The following is a 22805-nucleotide window of genomic DNA, read 5'->3' on the forward strand; positions in this document are numbered from 1 at the left end:
AACGATTGGTCAGTTTAGACCAAGCAGAACAGGAGCTGGGGATTGAATGTGTATGCGGTTTGGAGGCCTTGCTGGTTCCGGGCACCGCTGCACTTCCAGCTCGTTGACACCCCTGGCGCCTTCACGCGTGGTTGGGCCCCGTGAGCCAAGGACTGGGAGATGGTGATCGATCATTCAGGGGTCAGCTCTGACTACCTGAGAACGGGCCTGGGCCTGAAGGCGGTTGTGCCAGGTGGAGAGGCAGCAGGGGAGGGAGCCAGTCTGGGGACTGGTGGGAAGAATGGATTCGAAGATAGGTTGAGATCGGGAGAGCACGGCCATTTCCTGGGGCCTGTGATCCTTGAGAAAGATCCGGAAGATCAGCCAGCTTGCAGGAATTCACCTTGGGTTTAAATAACGGCCGTAATAGGGCCTGGATCTTGTGTGTCTGTTTTTAATCCAGGTCTCTGCTCCTCAAGGTAACACTACAGACAGAAAGTGAACGTGTGTCACTCTGCAGGTGTATTTTAAAGAGTTACTTAAATTTAAATGAACGTATGTCTGCATTTTGCATTTACTCTCTGATCATGCATTTCAACCTAAACTTGCTTTGTTTTCTAAAATTTTTTAAAGCACAGAACCGTTACGCTGCGCAGACAGCCCGTTGGAGGCTTGGGCCTGAGCGTAAAGGTAGGAACGCATTCCTTCCTTGCGACCTTCTTTCTGAGCATGTGTCTGTGCTGATCGTGACGGAACCTTCTCTCTGCCTATCTTCCAGGGAGGCGCCGAGCACAGGGTCCCTGTCGTCATATCAAAGATATTCAGAGGCCACGCAGGTAACGCGGCCAGGACATGTATGCCCACGGCAGTTTGTGAGATAACGTGTTATTGGAAACGATAAAAATAAGCACCTGTTTGTGTGCTGGGTTGTTTAGCGGCCGTTTTGTTTTGTTGTTGCCCCTACGTTACCCCTGACACGGCTCTGCCTTTTTCATGTCCTCTGAGGCCGCGAGCCCTTAAGAGAGATACTGATTCCCCTGTGGCCATCAGGGCAGCCTCTGGAGACACGTTCAGGGCCAGACCACAGGGTCTTCTCAGCAGTGTGATGCCCGAGGACACATGGTCCTGGCGTCGGCAGTCATGATGCTCATGGAGGTCTGTGACAAAAATCGCGTCCCGCCCTCTGGGAGCGGCTTGGTGGGGAGGCCGGGATGGCCGTCGGGGACGCGGTTGGATGGTGTCAGGCTTGGGGGGGGATGGTCGCCCCGCAGCTGCCGCTGACTCAGGTCACCGGGAGCGGGAGTGGGAGTGGATGTGCGGTTTGCGGCCTCACCGTCCAGTGCTGAACGGTGGGAGATGGTTGTAGTACAGTCACGTAGTTAGATGGCAGGGACCATTCCGGTGTCCCAGCAGGCCCTCCGTGCGGCCGCCTCCACTCTGCCTGTGGGTGCCGGTCCCCCTGAGGCTCAGGGGCTGTTTGTCCCCCGCTGGAGGAGGAGGGGAGGCAGCGACCCGTGTGGGGGAAGGGGTCCGAGGCGGTGAAAACAGAGCAGGGGTGAGTACGGGGCTCTTGAACAGTGGAGACGTGTCCCCTCCTTCTCCCCGACTGCAGCCCCAGCCCCGTGTCAGAGCACGTGGCGGCCGAGTGGTTGTGGGAGAGGCGGCCTCGGCCTGGGACCCCACCACCGCGTGCTCCGCAGGTGCGTGTGCGCAGGGGCTGTGGCGTGGACCTGTGGCTGGAGTCCATGTCTACACGGAATGTGAATTCCCCACAACAACCTTGACTCATTCATGCAGAGAAGAGAGATTTTAACCACACATTTGCATCTGCAAAAAGACCATTTCCACCCAAAGGGCATTGAGTCATCGGCTCAACAACAGTGTTACATTTCTCCCCTTGTTGAGCAAGGTTACAACAGGTGGGTAGTGTTTCATCAGGACCGAGGCTGAGACTCAGGGCATTTGAGGAGACCAGCCTGTGAATTGTGGCCAGTGCGTGGCTCTCCTGCATACGCCTTCCTAACACGAGGATTTTGGTTCTGTAGGAAGTGTGGTTTTGATGAAATCTGTAGGTAGCAGGAGAGCTGCACTGGTCTCTGCATCATGTGGGTCACTCTTGTTGACGTTTTCAAAGATTTCAAAACCGTCGTCCCTCCAGACTGGAGCGTTCCTGTTGTACTTCTGGTGATACCGTAGAGCCCAGATGCTTCCAGAACCTAGTGCGTCTGTGCAAGGGACTGTCCCTACCTGGACTGGGCCATCTGTCTGGTTCCTTCTGTGCCATGTGGCACACAGGGTGGGCTGATTGGTGATGGAAGGAGGACAGCTCGATGTGTTTCTGTGATGTTGCAAACACCCCGTCTTTTCTACTAGTGTAGGTTTTCATTTGTGGATATGAGTGTGTCAGAGGAGAGGAAGTAGGATTAACCAGCAGATAAAAATCAGAAAAAGCTTTTATGCTTAAGTTAGAGGGAAAACCTCCATTCTCTGTGGAGGGACAAACAGGTGAAGGCCATGTGCAGAGAGCGCCACCGTGAATCGAGGCTGCAGTTTTGAGAAAGGTGGCCAGTCACCCCAGTACCTCCCATCTCTGAGCCGGGGCCCCCGAGGCAGCTGGGCCAGTAGATTCCCCCACTTCCTACTGGTCCTGCAGCCAGAATGTGCGGGTGCCTCCTGAGCAGAGTCCCTGCAGGGGTCAAAGAAGCTTCCTGTCTTCTCAGGCTGCCTCCATCCTGGCATCGGTGGCCGGTGAGCTGATAGCCAGGGCCCTGTCCCCATCCATTGGGTCACCTGTCCCTGCACTCCATCAGTGCGGTCCTGCCTCAGTCGGCCTCAGTAGCTCAGGCCTCTTCTCAGACACGAAGACGGTCGCCCCCACCCTACTGCTGTCGGCCTGCGTTCCAGACCTGTTGCTTCCTTTTTCACCGAGTGCATATCCCACACCCTGAGCTCTTAGTAAAGTCTGCATAAATGCTCAACCGACTGTGAGCTTTTAGAGACCCAGGCTCGGTGTAACGCCACTCACCTCAGAGTATGGCACAGGACTATTGTTTTACGGGCAGGGACTCCCTTGGCTGCTGGAAATCTGTGCCCAGCTGCCGTGTGCCTCTGGTGTCGGGTGAAAGTGTGGGGCCCCGTGTGCTGGAGCCCCAGGTCCAGGCGACCTGGAGACGCACATGGCAGCCAGCACACCCGTGAACTGGTTCCCAGTCCAGCAGTCAAGTCAGGATTGGCTCCTGGAGACGGGAGACTCCAGGTGAGTGGTGGGAAGGGGGACACTGACTGGCCCTGGTGAGACGGCCGCACCCCCACATGGCCTGGGTACCTCCCCGATGTGGCAGGTGTCACTTGCCCACAAGGAAGGCCTAGATGTTGAGGGATCGTCTGCAGCCTCAGTCCCACTGGGAACGTGATGTGCACCTGGCTTCACGTTCAGGAGCGAGGTGGCTATAAACTGTAAGGTCAAAGGGGAACGTCAGCTCAGGCTGTCGTTCATCTGTGCATTTGTGTAGCCACGTTCAACAAATCATGTCTTCGGAAGAGTCTCTGTTCTGGGCATTCGGCAGTGATGAGCCCGCCATCACATCAAAATCGTCAGGCAACAACATGAATAAGGTATGTTCAGGCCGCGGCCATAGGTTCCGCTGTGTAGGAAACTAGGCCGTGTGATGACGGACGTGAGGGAGGGTTTTGTGCGACGTGGTCTGAGAAAGTCCTCCCGCGGGTGATGTTCAGCAGATATTGGCGAGAAACCGAAGAGCGTAGCCCGGGTCGCCTCGGCTGGAGCGTGGTGCACGTGGAGAGGAGGAGACATGGTGGTCGTCAGGCCGGAAGAGGCGGAGACACAGTGGTCGTCAGGCCGGAAGAGGCGGAGACACAGTGGTCGTCACGCCGGAAGAGGCGGAGACAGTGGTCGTCACGCCGGAAGAGGTGGAGACACAGGCGTCGTTTTGCTGGAAGAGGCAGAGACACGCCGGAAGGGGCAGGTGGCCGGTTTTTCAGGGTGTGAAGTCCAAGGAAGGAGCTTGGGTTGTATTTACCAGCGAGAAGGTGGTTTGCGGACTTTTCCAAACGCAGCATTATAACGTCTGTTCACGTTAAAGACCCACCACCCGGCTGCTGCAGGAAGTGAGCAGGAGGGACCGCGCTCTCGGACGTCTTGGTGAACGTGGGGGCAGCCGCCAGCCTCTCAGGTGCTTTGAAGGGGAGTCCAGGCATGATTTTACAGAGACACCACGGGAACTCCTGCTGGAGTCTCTGTATCTTTAGCTTCAGCAGCATCTGACGGCATTTGGTAACATGACACAGCAGACACGGGGATCAGCAGATGCTGGAAATGTGGGTGGGGGTGGGGATCCACGCCCCGTGGCAGGTGCATGCTTAAGGGTGCTCGGAACGGGTCGGGGAATTAGAACAAAAGAAGCATTTGAATTAGGGTGATTTTCTAAGAACTTAACCTCCATGGGGAGGAGCGGCTGCCTGAGCACCTGGGGTGTGAAAGGAGGGGGCCTGAGAGCGGTCCGGAGGCCGAGGGGCCGGGTTACCCTCTGGCTCCTTTATTTGTTCAGGAAGAGCTTTCCCACCTCCTGCGAGCGCATGAAGTCCCTCTGGGGCTCAGGACGCACCCAGAGGCTCTCCCCGCACACCTCGGTGCCCAGGCCTCCTGGGAGGGACCCCAGCAGACCGCGGTGCCCTGCGGCCTCCAGTCAGGCTGAGGCTCTGAGCTCAGAGGCCCGGTGAGTCCATGATGTCTGCTCACATCACGAGGAAAAGGTACAAGTGTTTATTTTGCTTGGGGATATTTATTAATACTGTATACCTAGTAAGTAAAGTCTTAAAAATATCTTTCCTTGGACATTTAACATTCCTTCAATTCCTGAAGCCCTTCAAGTTATTATTAGAAATTTCTGTTTGGTAACTTCAGACCTCGTGAACAGGGGCAGCTCACTTGGCCTGTAGGATCACAGGCTCTCGCTCACTCTCGGGGACCTGCTGCTACACTGAGCTCCCCCTCGCTGCAGGGGGCAGTGAAGACACACCTACTTCGTGCCCTCCTGGAGTGTGCCTCATGCTGGGGAAGCCAGGTCACCCACAGGGACACAGATAAATAACGGCAGGAGCGGATCGTAGTGCAAAGAAAAATATGAATTTTACTTAATGCTTTCTGTGTCTGGGCATTCAGCACCCTGTCAGAGAGGGACTTTCGTGACCACCCTTGTGGTGCAGGGAGAACGCTGAGGCACAAGTACACTAAAAAGATTGTCCAGAGACACACGGCTGGCAAACAGAAAAGCCAGGGTGTGGCCCCCGTGGTGAGTCTCTGAGGTTGTCGTGAGAAATTGCCCTGAAAATCCGTGGATTCACATCCAGGTAGGGATGTCTTTGGTTGTGAAATACCCTAAATGTCCAGTGGCCTGAAGGGATAGGGTCTGCTTTTCTGACTCAACAAGAAGCCGGCGGTCCAGGCCCCGGCATCTCCCCATCCTTCCACAGGGCCGTCCCTACCAACTTGGGCTTCGCCTCATTACCTGTTCCACGTTTACAGAATGGCTGCCTTTCAAGGCAGTAACCCTCTTTCCGGGTGGGGCAGAAGAGAGTTGGCGAAGGCCACCTCCAGGAAGGGTCGTCTTTTCCTGCAAGAAGAATGCTTTCCGGCATCGTCCCCACCCACTAACTGGGACTGCACCCAAGTCACCCTCGGAAAGGCCGAGGGAATGAGCTTGCGGCATGTCTTTTGGTCAGCTCTCTTCAGCCCGAGTTCAGGGGAGCGCAGGGCCTCCTCTCACCAGAAGGAAACACCGGGCTCTCCGAAGCAGTGTGAGCACGTGCACCTGTCGTGGGGGAGGTGACTCGGGGCTGGGCAAGTATGGGGGGGGGGGGCGCTTGCGTTTTGTCAGCAACGGTGCCTTCAGCAGCTTCCTTTCCCTGGACACAAAGGGCCTCGTATGTACATTAGCTCTGCTCTTTCAAACCTTGATGAGTCCTTTTGGGCCACACCATTGGGCTCTTTTCCTTGGACCCTTTCCAGCTACATGCCACTTTCTCGTGCTGCTTTTCTTGTGTTCTTCTGCCGATGAAGCTCGTAGCTGGCTTCCAGCCTGTGTGCTTGCGTCTGCGCCAAGAGTGGAATCCGTAGCTGCCGAGGAGCCCTTTCCCGCTGGCAGATGAGGTCTGGGGGCAGGGATGTTCAAGGAAGTGGAGACAAGGAGAGCCGGTACGGCAGCTGTCGGGCCTCTTACAGGTGAGCTAGAAAACACTTCCTTCTAGAGGCTCCGGATTCGCACGGAAATGTTCCCTAATTTACTGTATTATGTTTCACACACAAATTTCCTAAAATACGTGGTTTTAACTACAACTGTGACTTATGACTCCATTTGTTAATAATTAACAAGCCATAAGTGGTTACCAACTGGAAAAAAAATCTTAGAAATAATGTAGTAGAGTTTTCCTTCCTTAAGTGACAAAACGCCAGCATTTCATAGCAGTTAAACTTCTGGTTAGTGATGACTAACTAGTGAGTACGTGTCCTTAAGTCTCTTGTGATTTCAGTGTCTGAAACTGATGCTGCATTTACCTTGTGAAGAAACGTCTCAAACTTAAACAGAAAGCGCCCATACACTTGTGGCCTTTTATTTACTTATTATTTAATGATCACACAAAGGAATACAGGGGTCAGTGGAAATAGTGAAGAACCCTAGACCCAGGACACTAGGGTCCGGTGCCGCCCTTCTGCAGATCCGTGTATGCCCTTTCCTTACAACTTTCTGTATTTCCTAAATGCATCCTGGGTGCTGGTTCCTTTCCAGACCCCGAGACATGGAGGTGTGGAGCACAGGACCTCAGCCTGGAGGAAAACTAGATCAGTACTTGAGTACATACATGGAAGTTGCACTGTTTGTGTGCGTACACGTGTCTGCATATGTGTGAGCCTGTTCTGTGTAGAGTTACGGATACGTGCGCGTGCGCATACACAGAACGCGGACGTAACCAACAAGAGATCAAGCTTCATAAGCTGAAGGTAACTAACTACCTCGGAAGGTGTGGCTTAGAGCCGATTCGCGGTTGCCAGTTAACACTCAGGGTCAGCTGTGCTCGGCCCCGTCTGAAGGATGTGAGCAAACTGCACGACTCTGGGGCTCCGTGGGTGGTGGGCGTAGGATGACCTTTGAGGAGAGCCGGCCCCGGAGACTCGAAGCGTAACCTGAGGAGGTCATTCGTCCTGGTTGGGCTTTGCTCTCCTTGCTGTGAAGTGATCAACGCGGAGTTCTGGCCCGGCACCGGAAGTCGGGCCTCCGCAGCAGGTGTGCTAAGATTTCACAGGACAGGCGGGGAAGCTGGACCAGCCGGGTCCCTGGGTTACCCCAGAGTCCACCAGGGGCACCACAGACCCTCTGTCGGTGGGTGCGGTGAGGGGCGTTCACTCTTTCCTTGAGGAGAGCAGCACATCCCGTGGGAGCCGCAGGCTGACCAGCGGCCTCTGCCGCGTGGGGTGCTGACGGGCCCGACCCTGGTTTCTCGAGTCCAGGGCTGCAGAGAGGGCATCGCAGTCTCGTGCAGCTCAAGCTGCCCCGTTGATCCCGCCAGTGAGGAGAGAGGTATTTAGCAGGCCAGGGTATCTTCCTAGTTTGCGCCCACACCTGGTAGGTAATAGACGCCCCACAGAAATTGCTCAGAACTGGGGGGGGGAGGGGGCATGTTTGGTTTTCCTCTCGCAGCATAGAGGAGGTGTGTCACGTGGAGTTGTGTTGTGTCGTGTTGTGTGCTCTGAGCTGAGCTAGCCTGTTGTGCGGGGACGCAGTTCTGCCTGAGATCAGTCTCGGGTGCGCTCCTGCGTGTCTACTCCCTGGCGGTGTTGAGTGCACCTCCCCAGGCCCACCTGTCCACACCTGCCCATACCTGCTCACCCCTGCCCAGGATGCGGAAGTGCGGGCCCCTCAGGGTGGCTGAGTGATGTCATCACCCAGAATTCCACTTAAAAACCTGAACCAGTGGGGCGCCTGGGTGGCTCAGTCGGTTGAGCTTCCGACTTCGGCTCAGGTCATGATCTCACAGTCTGTGAGTTCGAGCCCCGCGTCGGGCTCTGTGCTGACAGCTTGGAGCCTGGAGCCTGCTTTGGGTTCTGTGTCTCTCTCTGTGTCTGCCCCTCCCCCACTCATGCTCTGTCTCTTGAAAAAAAAAATAAATAAATAAAAATAAAAAACCTGAACCAGCCGTAGGCGGCAGGACTCGGAGGGAGATGTCACAGAGCCAGCAAGGAGTTCTGCGTGGGTGGGGTGTTCACGCTGAGCATGCAGGTGTGGTGAGTGTGGCCTCATCCTTTGAACTTGAAGCTTAATTCTCTGTGTGGTGCTTCTGTGTCCTTGCCCAGGAGTATCCAGTGACCCCATCCGGTCACAAAACCGTAAACGCCGGGCAGAAATTCAGCCCTTTGCATGTTGCTGGCCTTGGTCACCCACTGACCCCGCGCATCGTGCCTCAGCCTCGTTCCCACCGCAGCTCTGCCTCACCGGGCTTCTCCCACCCTTCTTGGGGTGCAGACCCCACCCCCTCGCCTACCGGCGTCTCAGACGCTCTGTCGCAGACGCGCCAGCGCCACCGTGGTTGTGCGTGTGTGGAGTCACACAGAGACCCTGAGAACATTGACGCTTTTGGAAAAGCGAAAGCAGCGTGGCTCCCCGGTTCGTACTGTGCCGGATTAAGGGGGAGAAGAACGACGTTCACAAGGAGCCTCTCGATGTGGCGGAAATGAAGCGCGGAGCTTCGTGCCGCGTGCAGACAGTGAGCACAGGGAGGCGCTGGACGGCTGGGAGCTGTCACCCCGACGGGCTCCTCCCGCTGCTGCGGTGCAGCCCCCGCCCCCGCCGCCGCCGCTCGCCAACGCCCCGCGGGAGGAGGCGCTCCCGGGCCTGTCCGCTGAGGCCGCGCCCGGGGGCGGGGGCGGCCCCGTCGCAAACCTGGGCTGTCCCACGTCTAGTTCTTCCGCCGCCGCTGCCGGACGCGCTCGGAGACCCGGTCCGTTCCCGGCCGTGGAGCAAGTCCGGGTATCACGGCAACGTTTCGGTGGGCGCGTGGGCAGTCCCGGCCGGTGGCTGGTTTGAGGCCCGTGTTCGGGAGACACGTGGGCCCTCTCAAAACTACCCAGAAAATTTCAACAAGAGGGAGGGAAAGAGAGGAGCTTGTGCGTCAGGAAGGGCGAAAGGGATGAGAGCCAGGGTCTTTCACGCGAAACTTCCGTTGTTAAAAGCGAGTAAGTGTCCTGGGCGAAATGTGGGTTCTCATAAGGCCCCGCTGAGTGTCAGACTGGGAGCAGACACGCCGTGCTATTCGTGCAGGTGTTCGCACGTGACACAGGACAGCATTTCTGCAGCCACGTGTGGGGATTTCTCTGAGGGGAAGCAGAGGTGAGGCGGGGCCCGCTGCCTGCCCAGCTCTCCAGCCTGCAGGGGCCGAGCTTCTGAAGCTGCGGCCTTGGGGTCCTTAGACCTCAGGGTGTCTGGGCTGCGTGGGTGCAGCTGTGGGTCCCCAGGGCCCCTGATTTCCAGCCTTCTCTAGAATTTTCACTTGCATCTGGCGTCTCACTGCCATGAGTATGTCATCACCGTATAGATTTGCGATTGATTTATTTGCACATCCGCGATATTTCATCAGTTTAGCTGATTGCATGTTAAAACTTCCCTCTCCCCCTTCCCTGCTTCCGGTCGACACTATCTCCTGAATCTGTAGCCGATGTTGAGCCCTTCGAGACCCCTGCCGCCTTGCACGCCCAGGGAATGTGCGACAGGTGCCCGGGGAGCCGAGCGCCAGCCGCCTCAGGAAGCAGAGGGAAGAGTCTGAGCTCCATTCTTGTAGATGTGACTGATTCAGGCTGCCGCAGCCTTGCAGTGACACCGCTCAGACCCGGGGCCCGTGTGCTGGGCTCCCGTCTCACTGCCCCTGAACCAGCAGAGGTGCCCGCGGGGCCCCCACCTTCCTGTCGGTTCCGTGGGGGAGCCCGCCTTCAGCGTGTAGAACGAGGTCCAGACACGCAGGCCCACGTGCCCACGGCGATAGCAGGTCAGCCCCTGACCCCTTCTGGGGGTCCATGGATCTCGGTAGACCCCACTCTGAGATGGGTTAGGCTGCACCCGACTGGAGTTGTGCGCACACAGCCTGAGACGCCCCTCCCACTTGGGGCGGCTGAGTGCAGAGTGGGAGCAGAATTTCTCGCCACACTCGCCTCCCCCCGGTTCTTTCACCAAACCCCAGTCTACTTCCCGTGTCCAGAGAGCTGGCCCTATGGGGGAGGAGGCCCCGGGGCCAATCCTGGACCGAGTTAGGGGTGGAGAGAGTCGGATGAAGAGCGTTTCCGTGCCTCCTCTTGTTTACTGGAAACAAACCAATGAACGGCATGATTTTAAAGCTGTCGAAATAAACAGAACCTGAAACAGATAATAGAAGTGGACTCATCCTCTGGGTGAGAAATGCTGAAGCTCTGTGGGATCCTGTCACACCCTGCGGGGGCCTTGTCACACCCTGCGGGGGCCTTGTCATACCCTGCGGGACCTTGTCGCACCCTGCGGGGGCCTTGTCGCACCCTAAGGGACCCTGTCAAACTCTGGGGGCCCTGTTGCACCCCGTGGGACCCTGTCACACCCTGAGGGCCCTGTCTCACCCTGCGGGGCCTTGTCACACCCTGTGGGACGCTGTCGCACCCTAAGGGACCCTGTCGCACCCTGAGGGCCCTGTCGCACCCTGTGGGACCCTGTCGCACCCTGCGGGGCCCTGTCTCACCCTGCGGGGCCTTGTCACACCCTGTGGGACGCTGTCGCACCCTAAGGGACCCTGTCGCACCCTGAGGGCCCTGTCGCACCCTGTGGGACCCTGTCGCACCCTGCGGGGCCCTGTCTCACCCTGCGGGGCCTTGTCACACCCTGTGGGACGCTGTCGCACCCTAAGGGACCCTGTCGCACCCTGAGGGCCCTGTCGCACCTTGTGGGACCCTGTTGCACCCTGCGCTTCCTGCAGAATTGCCAGGAATGGGGGGTGTTCTGGACAGGGGTTTATTTTCAGAAAATCAGATCCAAATTACTGAAGGTGATCAGTCTTCCCTGTGATTCTACAGTCACTTGGGGATTCTGCAGAGCCTGTGTGTGTGTGTGTGTGTGTGTGTGTGTGTGTGAGAGAGAGAGAGAGAGAGAGAGAGAGAGAGAGAGTTGGGGGCGGTATTTCTGAGACATCAGCGTGGGTTATACAGCAATCCAAGGTATCAAGGTTACTTTTAACAACTGCTGACACTGTTATTGGTTGTTGTTTTTTTTTTTGTTGTTGTTATTGGTTGTTCAATTTTAACAAATAACTCTTATTATTGTCCTTTTTCTTTCTCATAAAAGTGAAGACAAGCATAGTTAAGTTTTAACAGCAGGTAATCGAGCAGAAGTCAGCATCAAAGGCCATAGTTTCTCTCCACAAAGGAGCAGTGACTTGGTGGCGATGTGGGCTTGGGAACAGACGGTCGGTGCCCGAGCAGGGATGGGGACACACACCGTGTTGAGGGAGCAGGAGCCAGACAGCATCTTCGGGGAGGCCTGACCACAGACTGAGCCGCCACCAGAGGCCCTTTGTTGGTCCGTGTGAACAGAGAGAGCTGAGAGGCGGTAGAAGGCTTCATGTGAGAGTACAGTGACAGGTGCACGGGGAGGAAGTCGTTCTGATCGTGAGAGACAGCCTGGCCCCAGTAGAGTCAAGGGGCTGGCTCAGTTGTACGGCTGGTCCCACAGCTGGAGAGGGGCTGGTCCCAGGAATGGAAAGGGGGTGGTGGGAGCAAGGAGGTGGAGGGTTCAGGCATCTGTTCTGAGGGCTGAGAACCAGGAGTTCAGATGGGCCAGGTGGGGCTGGGACTCCGTGGGTTTTAGGCACAGACACAGCAAAGACAGAGATCATACATGCACGTGAAACGATTATATCTCCATATGTAAATGTATGTTAACATCTATTAAATAGATTTGTATAATTTCGCAAATAAAGACCTCGCTGTTCAAACTTTTAAGACTTCACATCTGAATGTCTGGAACCAAAAAAGAAAAATTCAGATAAGGTTGAATTCCTTACTACCTGAGTTCACCTTTCATATAGATGCCATTTTTCCAGAGCGACATGGGATGAAAGTATCATTCACTGAAATTCAGTGGAGGACAAGTATGTGCGAATCACGGAGGGAGGTGTCGAGAGGCTTAGCCCTGCGCCGAAGGATGCGGCATCCCGAAATTCTGTCCCGCCCGTAACATGGTGTTCAGGGCCTCACACACCGTGGCCGCTGGCCCCCGCAGCCCCCTCCTCGGTCCGGCTTGCCTCACCCCGTTCCACCCGACCGAGCCTGGAGGGACCCCTCGCTCGCATGCTCTCCCTTTTACCGTTCGGCTGCAAGGGGAACTCTGGCGTCTGTGTTCTAGGTTTTCTGAGGCCCCACTGCACCCACAAAGTTAAGTGTCCTGCACCTGGGGTTTTTCAAATGCCACGCACACCTCTCGTGCTGGGTCAGGGCTGTGTTTAGGTGGGGACTCTACTGTGCACATTTTACAAAGAATCTGTATAGCCAGTAGTCAGTAATCCTTCTGTTGCCCTGTGTGGGTTTTCACCTGCTAGACTTTGAGCCCCTGAAGCCAGCATTGTCCTGTTCTCTGCCCCCAGCTCAGAGCTGGAGGGGGTGCGGGAAGGAAGAAGGAGAGCGGGAGAGAGACCGGGAGACGGAGACAGGGACCTTGGTCACACCAGTGGGTCACGCAGCTTTTGTGGGCAAAGCTGCCGTGGAAGCGAGAACCCTGTTAGCTAGCCGAGATCAGTACCATTACGTTTAGTGATGTGGGCTGTATTTCATTTTCAACAAAGTTTAATATCATTACAATGACCAGAAGTAATGTTAACAACTCACCTTAAATACATACAGGGAGCGTGAAGAGAATTGCGATGTTTAAAGAATAGCGTACTCTCTGGCTTCCAGTATTTAACCAAAGACTTAAAAATTAAAACCAATCCGCATGAAGGCAGGAAACCGCAGCACCTTCTATTTGGGGCAGGTGCGTCAGTCTTCCTGGAAGCCGTCTCTGCGTCTGGGGACCGGAGTGGTAATGCGGATGGCACCGCGAGCCTCCAGTCTCCGCACGGTCTCTTTAATTAAAACCGTCTGTGTAAATTTGTCCCCAAGAAAGAGTGGAAATGCTAAAGAGTTTCTGGGTTTCCTGCTTCATGGCCTGTGCCGACTGATGAAAACCGGGAAGCCGACTTTCCGCGAACGTGATGAACTTCTTTCCATATTAAAGGGCTCTTGTGTGTCTGGGGAGGAACTCCCTTAACGTCCTCAGCTTGATGGGCGGGACCTGCCTACCCCCTTGTGCTGGCACTTCCCACACCTGCACGGGCCCTCGCACGTGCACCCACACACACCTGCACACCTGCACAGGCACCCACGCTCACACACATACTGCACACCACAGGCCCGCGCACACCCACGCACACTCACACTGCACACCCCTGCATGTCGCACACACCACACACGTATATGCCCCCTGCACACATTCCCACGTGTGTATTCACCCCACACGTGTGCACACACATCCCACACACGTGCTCACTCACAGCCCACACGTGTGCACACATGTACCTGTGTTCACCCACATGTGCATGCACACACGCACACGCATGGGCACACACATAAGCCATTGCAGTTGCTGTGGACACTGAGCTTAAACGGGGCCCTAAAAAGAGTGATGACCTCAATTTTTCTTAATACTGTTGCCACTTTTGCAACCCTGCAGCCGACCAGACAGGGATGTTGTTCGTCGGAGACGCCGTCCTACAGGTCAGTATTTTAAACTTGAGCCTCCGCCCTGTTGTTTATTTTAAAGCGACAGTAATCAGTGATCATCCTCACAATTTTCAGCTCTCAATTTGTTGTCTACTCAGGTTAACGGCATTAATGTAGAACACGCGACCCATGAGGAAGTGGTGAGTGTGCCTCGTTTCTTATTTGTATTCTTCTATCGTAACGATTTTTTTCTCTAAGTTGTATTTCACTGAGTGCGTTCCTAGACACAGAGCTCCGGAATTGGAAGGAAAGCTTAGAAAACTTAGTGAGGGTGCTCCCAGAGGACCTGCGTGAAAAGCCCAGCGTGGCAGCGAGGCGCGTCCCGTACGCTGTGTGATGGGTCCTCACGGGCTGAGCAGGGTGGAAGGAACTGCTCCTATTCCAACTGGGGGACTGAGTTCGGGGAGTGTGGACCCAGCCCCCGGGGCAGTGAGGACCGCTGGCTTGCTGGAGCACGCTGGTGTGTAACGTGGGCAGACCGGGCAGGATGTCCCGTGACGCACGCACCTGGTGACCGTCTGGGACAAAGGCTTGTCAACACGCACGTGCCCCAGCCTTCCTTCTGTGGGAGAGGACTTTGTCCAGGTCAGGTCAGGTGCAGGATGCCAGCAGGGGTGAAATGAACATCCACGTGAAGTTGGGCATGGAGAAGCCCTATGTGCTCACGTGCCCTATGTGCGGCCAGGACGGCACCAAGGTGGGGAGGTGTTTAAGCTGGCTCTTGAAACCGAGAAGGTGGGGGATGGGTGGGTGGTGCGGTCAAGTGCAGAGCAGGGGTGGTCACTGGGGGGCGAGGCGGGAAGGAACGCCTCCCCCAGAGGTGTCGGCGCCCCCCACAGGGACTTTACTCTGCACGTTACAGGGAACCAAGCATAATGTATTACTGTCCCTGGGAAGGGTCGGCGTGCGTCCATCCGTCAGTGTTTATCTTTCCATGAAGCTACCTCCTGGCTCACGTAGGGCAGAAAGTCTGCTGATGCGGTCCCCCTGAACTTCCACGACACTGGCACAGAGTCCCCAGTAACCTCAGCCCGTGAAGAGTTGTTCGCCATCCCCCCTCCTCGCTTGGGGCCCTGGACCTGTGCCAGGAGTGGGGAAGGTGCTCACACTGGGGATAAACGTGTTTCTTGGTCTCAAGGGACGTTCTCTGCAAAGGTTTGTTTTGTTAGGGTGAAGAAGCCCATGACTCGGGGGGGCCTTGTGCACCACAGTGACCCCTCCTCGGCCCAGCATTCATCCAAGAAACCAATTCTTGAGTAAACGAGGTGCATACCTTGTAAACAGAGATATTCTAATATTTGACACAAATATACTTTTAAAATCTCACTATCAAATTATACGTCTACCTCCTTTTTTATTTTAGAGAGAGTATGTCAGGGAGAGGGACTGAGGGAGAGGGCAGGAGAATCCCAAGCAGGCTCCACACCATCAGCACAGAGCCCAATGTGGGACTTGAACCCACCAACCCTGAGATCATGACCTGAGCAAAAATCAGGAGTCAGACGCTCAACTGCCTGAGCACTCCCAGGACCCCCACGTCTACCTTCTTAGGTGACAGAAAACACATGATTGCAACACTGCTAATGAGACAGATTCCATTGTTCAGGTTCATAAAGTTCATAAAAATATTAAATTTGTGAAGACCTCAGAAATCATAGTCTCACACGCTTGCCTTTAAGAGTGAATTCTAGCTTCAGTTAATTCTAAAAGGACAAATGTCGGGTTTGCTCAACACAAAGGATCCACAAAATGAATCGTAATCACCCGCATTCTGCCCAAGCTTTGGAAGAGTTCTGATACATGATGGGGACAGAAGTCTGTTTATTTCCATGTAATGCATCTGTGGGAATAAACCTGCAACTTTCCCTCTTTTTAATACACTGTGTATTTTTTCCACGTCAGCGTCTGTCATCAGAACTGCCGTGGCAGGGATTAAGTGTCCTTGGGCACCTGTGTGCATTGGGCGTGTTCTGAGACCCGTCACCCGAGAAAACGGAAAGTCAGAGCCTGACACCTGCCTTCGGAGCTAGGAGGTGCCTGGAGAGGAGGTGACTGCTCACGCAGCGGGTCCCCGGCCACGCGGGTCAGTGAGGAGCGGGAGCCGTGGTGGGTGTGCAGGCAGAGCTCACGGCAGTCAAGGGCTGGAGCAGGGTCTGTGCTGTCTGGACTGCGTGATGGGTTTCATTTTTCCGCAACGGGGTCAGAAACCGTAGAAGACCTCTCCGATTTGTGATAGGATGTTACTTGTGGTCTCACGTAGCAGACTGAGTTCTCAGGTGCTGCAAACACACGGATGAAAATTGCCGTAATCAGTAAAAATTCGCTAACTTATTTCCAGAGCCTCCTATTTAAGTTGAAATTAGTCCTTTTTGTGCATATTTCAGTCATCGGTAGGACTTTTGTTCTCACGGAGGCCTCGGGACAGTTTCTAAGTTCAGGTGGGTTTGAATGTAACCCACAGAAATAAAGTCAACTACATGTTGAGGACAAAACAAAGAAAACGGGGTGGCGGGTCCCTTGTCCCGGCTGTGCCACCACAGTCTGCCCCAGGGGTGAGCCAGGACAGAAGGGTTTCCCTGAGAGCGGACGCTCACTTCCCCCAGGTCACCCATGACAAATATGCATGGGACGTCTCTTACACCTGATACTATGGCATCGGATCATGCGGAACGAGGCCTCCACCTTCAAGGTTGAGTGTGGTCTGACGGGGGAGCGAAAGCTGCACCCCTGCTGGCAGCGAGCCACCCGATCCTGCGTCTGCTCTCAGCTCCTGGGAGAGACACTGAGCCCTTGAGATGCCTGTCACCCCGTCCCAGGGGCGTCGCCCTCTGCCTCCTCACGCGACCCCCCACATATTCTCTTCAGGGGTCGGGGGTTACAGTGCGCTCTGTCCTGCTCCCATGAGGACCTGCCCTGAAGCTCTGTTGCCGTGAACTGACAGAAGATTCCAGCAGCCTTCCCGTCTTGTGGGAAGGAGCGTTACAGCTGGATGGAGAGACAGGCTAAAATGCATGGATGGATGACAGACAGACAGACAGACGGATGGATGGGTGCATGGATGGGTGGATGGATGGACGGACGCGATTAGATTAGATAGATGATAGATTGTAGATAAATAACAGGTGATAGATAGATAGATAGATAGATAGATAGATAGATAGATGATAGATGGTAGGTGATTGGTGGAAGATTCCATGATAGAAGCAGATAGGTAGGTGAGAGAGATGAGTGATGGGTAGGTTGACAGACAGGTAGAGATAACTTAATGACAATCCTCTCTCACTCCGGAGTTGGAAAGTTGCGGGGGGAGGTGGTTCTCAACCCCACGGCACACTGGAATCAGCCAGCACCACACAGAGATTTCACTAGATGCCTTAGGGTCAGCATGATTCCTCCCGAACGTCCAGACCTCTTAATCAGTAGAGTTCAAAATCAAGGAGTGGGAAATAAAACTTGTGATGGCGTCGTGGTTGTGGTTTATGAGCGAGGTGTCACGTGGCTGTGAAAGGAGCCGTGGTAGTCGAGAGTCCTGTTCACGGGCTCACCTCTTCCACCAAGACCCGGTCCAGCCCGGTCCCCAGGGGTAGTGGGGCAGGTGACGGGCAAGCCTTGGTGGACAGTTACTGTGTGTTGTGGCTCGTTGGCCCGAGGTCGATCACCGAGACCCTGCCAGAGCCCGGGCACCAGCCTGCTCTCCCAAGGAGCCTTTTCAAGACGAGAGTGTATGTATTAGCAGATACGGTTTTCCTGACGTGGCTTTAGTCCCACAGCCAAGGGTGTGCGTGTGATTGTCCTGTGGGCCTCCCCCAGGAGCCTCCTACAGGGCCTGTCTGCACGGACCCCCCGGCCCCTTCGGGTCTTGGGCCGTGCTGTCTGGGTTGCTGAGCCCTTACGTGGCGGCCGTGTGACTGCGGTGCTGAGCCTTGTCACGATCGGCCGTCTGGAAGGCACAGATGGGGCTGATGTCCCATCAGGATCCACAGAGACCTCTGGGGGTTTGGTTGGCTTCCTCGCCGTAGGGGTGCAACCTGCAGCAGTTTGTCCTTTGGCCGGAGTGTCTGACCTGCCCCAGGCCACCAGCAAAGCCCACGGGGGTCCCAGGCTTGCACGTGTTTGTGGGGTCGTTTCTCTCTCCCTCACATCACCAGGTCCTCCAGGGTGCTGCCTCGTTTCCCCCAAGTTGGATAAGCATGGTGTCCCCATGTAGCAAACCATGATGCCCCCTGAGAGGCCCCGGGTCCTGTGGAGCAGAGACTGACAGGTCGCTGGCATGGCCCCAGTGCCGCCCTCCGAAAGCAGGCTGTTTCTGCCAACAGACGAGGGAAGGTCGCTGTGCCGGCGGAGGGCGTCACTTGCCACGGAGCAGAGCGCACCTGGACGGCAGTGGGGCTTGCAACTGGGGTTCCGTGTGTTTGCCAGCGTGGCTGGTTTTCTGGGGTGTGAAAGTGGTGGAGGGAATCCCCACGTGTCCTGTCGGAGGCTGGCGTCTTCCAGAGTGACAGAGGATGACAGATACTTTCTGCTGTCATCTCAGAACGTGATCTATCATGTTCTAACTCAGAAGGAAGGAAAGGTTTTTCTCAAACCTCCCTGATCTTACAAACCAATCAGGCCCGTAATCGATTACCTCAAGCCACACTTTGTTCTTGCCAAATTATGTACCACTGACTATTATTTCAAGGATTGTTTTAATGATGGGTGATGTTTTGGGGTTCTAGTAGAGAAACAGAGCCATCGAGGGAGATACTGGATTTCTGTGTGTGTGGGGGGGGGGGGGCGGAGAGAGAGAGGGAGAGACGGACCGACACACAGACAGAGACGGGGAGAGACAGAGAAGGAGGGAACTCTGGAGGTCAGAGCTTGAGGCTTGAAGCTCTCAGGCAGAATTTGTGGCTTCCGCTAATAGAAATGTTTTCTTCCTCAGATAATCCTCAAATTTTATCTTAGAGCTTTCAACTAATTAGATGAGGCCCACCTGCAGTATGGAGGGTGACCAGCTCTACTCAAAGTCCCTGACTGCAGACATCAGTCACATCCATGAAATACCTTTACAGCAACACCTAGGTAGCTGGGTACCGTAGCCTACCCAAGTGGACACATAAAGCTATTAACAAACTGTGACATATTGCTATACGATTATCGTCAAAAATATATATAAAGGAGGGGTGCCTCGGTGGCTCACTCGGTTGAGCGTCCGACTTCAACTCAGGTCACGATCTCACACTCCATGAGTTCGAGCCCCGCGTGGGGCTCTGTGCTGACAGCTCGGAGCTGGAGCCTGCTTCGGATTCTGTGTCCCGCGCTCTCTCTGCCCCTCCCCCGCCCGTGCTCTGTCTCTCAAAAATAAACATTAAAAAAAAATTAATAAAAAATGGATTATCTCTGTTTGAATGATACATTAGCAGAGTCTGTTACTTTGAGTTGTAAGGAAAATATTAGGAATATAATTATGGAATACACACGAATAGTTATCTCATGGCTCAGAGTGACAGTTACACATGCGGAGGGAGGGCCCAGGGGCAGCCCCTTAAGTCTCCCACATTCGGAATTCAGGAAAGAAATCCCGGCGGGGGCGTGGGGGGGATGGCGTGGGATCCTGGAGGCGAGTGGACAGTGTGACGTCATCGCCTGGGCCGGGCATCTGAGACGTCCCTGGAGGCACAGAGGAGGACGGCCGTAGAGCTTGGCGGGCAGAGGACGCCTCAGGGGAGTCAGCGAGGGTAGCCTGCCTGGGGGCCGACAGTGTTTGCCAGCGTTTTCTGCCAAGGGCAGCGGGAGGAGGTGCTAAGGGGGGGAGGGGGGAGGCGCCGTGGGCTGTTCCTGCTCCAGGGCCGCTCACCAGGTGCAGGTGCAGCCTCCGGGGTGGGGGAATCCCTGGGCTGATGCACGCCCAGAGCGGGGGGGGGTGGTGACCTGCAGCTGACTGACCTCAGGGAGAGGAGGTGACCTCGGGGTTCAGCCGAGAGGAGACGAGGAGGAAGGTCCCCTCAGCGGGGATGAGGACGCAGCCTCACGCGCTCAAAGCCCCCCTAGAATGAGGCCACGAGGATGGCACGAGGCTGATCGGCCACTTGTGTCCCTCCGGCCACGCGGTGCCGCCTGCGCCACGGGACCGATGGTCAGCGGTGGCCGTGATGCCAGAGGGTGAGGGGTCAAGGGGTGCAGTGACGGGTCCGGGAATCAGAGCTGCGCGAAGAGGGTGTGAGGCGTCACATGGGGGCCACCCAGAGCGGCAGGTACCGTGGAGGACACATGGGGTGCAGACACCCCGGGAGCTCGGCAAGGTCAGGCATAGGACCCTGTGAGTGCGGCCGGCCGGGCGACCCGACCTCAGGGAGCAGAGGAGGCCCGGGGAGGGCCAGGCTGGGCTGGAGCCTCTGAGCATGCGCGCCCCAGCCCCGCGCGCACACAGGGACTGGTTTTCTCTGCGCCATGGGCCTCGTGCATGGAGGCGAGTGTGCGAGACGCGGCGGGTAATTCGCGCTGATGTCTCAGCTCACCTGCCCTGCGCCACTTTCCAGCCTCTGGTGTGGACGGAGGGAGGGTGTGTGCCCACGTTCCCATGCGGTGCCTCTGGCCCCTGGGTGCCCTTAGCAGCTGGGCCCGTGGAGGTGATGGGGGTTCAGTCAGGTCATGGGCAGGTCCCGGGGTGGGATCAGTGTCCCTGCCAGGAGAGACGCTCGAGCTCGCGCCGCCCACCGTTCACACCGTCCGTGGCTGGGGAGGAGCCTCACGGGTGTCCAGCCCCGCTGGCCCCCGACCTTAGGCTCTGGCCTCTGACCCCGGCAGATAAACTTCTGTTGTGGAAGCTCCCCACCAACGCGCTGAGACCCCGGGGGTTTGAATGGCTTGAGTGGCTTTTGTTAAACGCTCGGGAAAATTCGGGGTGCCTGGGGGGACCAGTCGGTTGAGCATCCGAATCTTGACTTAGGCTCAGGTCATGATCTCATGGTTTGTGGGTCAGAACCGCGAGTCAGGCTCTGTACGACACCACGGAGCCCGGAGCCTGTTTGGGATATTCTTTCTCTCTCTCTCTGCCCTTCTGCTGCTCACAGGTTCTTGCCCTCAAAAAATAAAAAGTTAAAATATTAAAAAATAAAAAAGCTTGGGAAAATTCACGCGGAAGTTGAATCCTTCCTTGAAAGGAAAGGTCCCTGACGTGGCTGCAGGAAGCTGAGGGCACAGGTGGGAATCAGAAGCTGGAGTCTGCAGCCCCCAGCTGCCCTTTGGGGGTGGGACCGATGTGCCCCAGGGTCAGTGACGCAGGAGGAGAGGAGACTGATTAGATGCACAAGGCAGTTGTGTGTCGCTCTGGGTGGCAAGGAGCCGTCCGACCTCGAGGCTGCAGTCAGGTGTCTGCCCCTGCACCTGTCAGTCTTCCGGTGATGTCTTGAGGGGAGAGATGGTCTTGGAGCCCTTTGGTGAGTGTGGAGGCATTAATGACGAGTGTCCCAGACAGTTTTTTTATTGTTGGACGAGCGCAAGCAGGGGAGGGGCAGAGAGGGGGGGAACAGAGAACTTGAAGCAGGCTTGGGGCTGACAGGCTGACAGCAGTGAGCCGGATGTGGGGCTCGAACTCACGAACTGTAAGATCACGATCTGAACCGGAGTTAACCGACTGAGCCCCCCAGACGCCCCTGTTCGCAGACATTTCTGAACACGCACACAAACCTTGTACCAAATTGGGGAAGACGCACAATGAAGCGGAGCCTTTGTGGCCCCCACGTGGGCGTCCAGAGCATCGCGGTGGGCAGAGGCGGGGAGGGGGCCCCGTGTGCCACTAAAAGTGCCGAATTCCTTCAGGCTGCTTGCCGCACGCCTCACTGTCCTGCAGACAAAATCAACTTGTCCCAAGTGGTGTCTCTTGAGGGGCCTCGTGAACCACACACAAGGGCAGACTCACGAAAAGGTTCAGCAGGTTCTTTGGGGTTAATCAGCCTCCACTAAACAGGTAGGAGACGTTAACGCTTCGACGCGTGTCGTGTCCAGAAAGCCTCGTGCGTGGTATTCGATCTGTGACTGCTGCAGGTGTTTACGTAGGTGGGGTGTGTGCGTCTCCTTCAAGAAGAGTCTGGAGAGGCTGCTGAAGGTGGCCACCTGCATGCACAGATCTGGGGCTGTTCCGTCCAGGGGACGCTCGCTCTTTGAAGTTTAAAGCCACACTAGCTCAGGACGTCTCGGGGGCCTCGGTGCTCTTCCTTGGATGTGGTGGAGTGTCTGCGACCCCACCTGCATCCGGGGAGGAGCCGCTGCTTAGGGCCGGGTGGCCGGTGGTGGTCTCTCGGGTCAGACGGAGAGAACGTAGTGGTGAGGTTCCCACAGACGCATCAGGGCCTGCTGAGGCCTGTCCGCGAGCAGAGGCCGGTGCTAGGTGCTCCCAGGCCCCCCTCCTGGTCTGGGGGCTCTGACCCCTACCATGAGCTCCCAAGCGGCTTGGTCCTACGCTGTGTTTGGAGGCGGGTTTGGACCTCGTCCCTGGCAGTGGACGTGTCCCGTGTGCACCTGTCCGGAGAGCAGGTCCGACGAGGCGGCTATGGAAGGGATGGCTAGGTGTCCACCCGCCTTGACCAAGTGTGAGCAGAGGCAAAGCCACAGGACCACGTGGTTTAATCCTTAGAGGGTCGGTGTGGCCCGCGTGAGGCGGGAGGCCATCAATGCATGGCCACGGGGAATGAGGGAGGACATGGAAGGTGTGGGAGGGACGCCGCGGAGGTGAGTCTGCAGCCCCGGAGTATTTAGGGGGAATTCAGGGCCTGGGTGTGAGGTCAGGGTCGAGGTGACGCAGGCCACCGGCAGGCGTGATCCCAGGTCCACTGGGGTGGAGGTGCTGGTGCCCGGTGGTCGTTGTCACGGCGGACAAGGGCTTTTGTGTGGCTCTCAGGGCCGTGCAGGGGACAACAGCAGGTGTCTGAGAGATCTGGACTTGGGGGTGACAGAGCCGAGTGCGAGCCCGTAGGGTCCCCACGCCGTCTGGACGGCTGACCAC

At 56.2% G+C, this 22805-nt stretch overlaps 1 protein-coding gene across 1 annotated transcript in view; it reads left to right on the forward strand.

Annotated features, from left to right (window-relative positions):
• The window catches only part of SNTG2 (syntrophin gamma 2), a 178197-nt gene that overhangs the window by 57540 nt on the left and 97852 nt on the right, over positions 1–22805 (forward strand). The window contains exons 3-6 of the mRNA XM_086699902.1: positions 613–669; positions 758–815; positions 13770–13813; positions 13918–13959. Of these exons, the coding sequence (XP_086556028.1) occupies positions 613–669; positions 758–815; positions 13770–13813; positions 13918–13959 (201 nt within the window). The remainder of the gene's footprint in view (positions 1–612; positions 670–757; positions 816–13769; positions 13814–13917; positions 13960–22805) is intronic.

This window comes from Puma concolor, chromosome A3 (assembly GCF_028749965.1).
Source record: "Puma concolor isolate L17-30 chromosome A3, mPumCon1.1.hap2, whole genome shotgun sequence".
Lineage (NCBI taxonomy): Eukaryota > Metazoa > Chordata > Mammalia > Carnivora > Felidae > Puma > Puma concolor.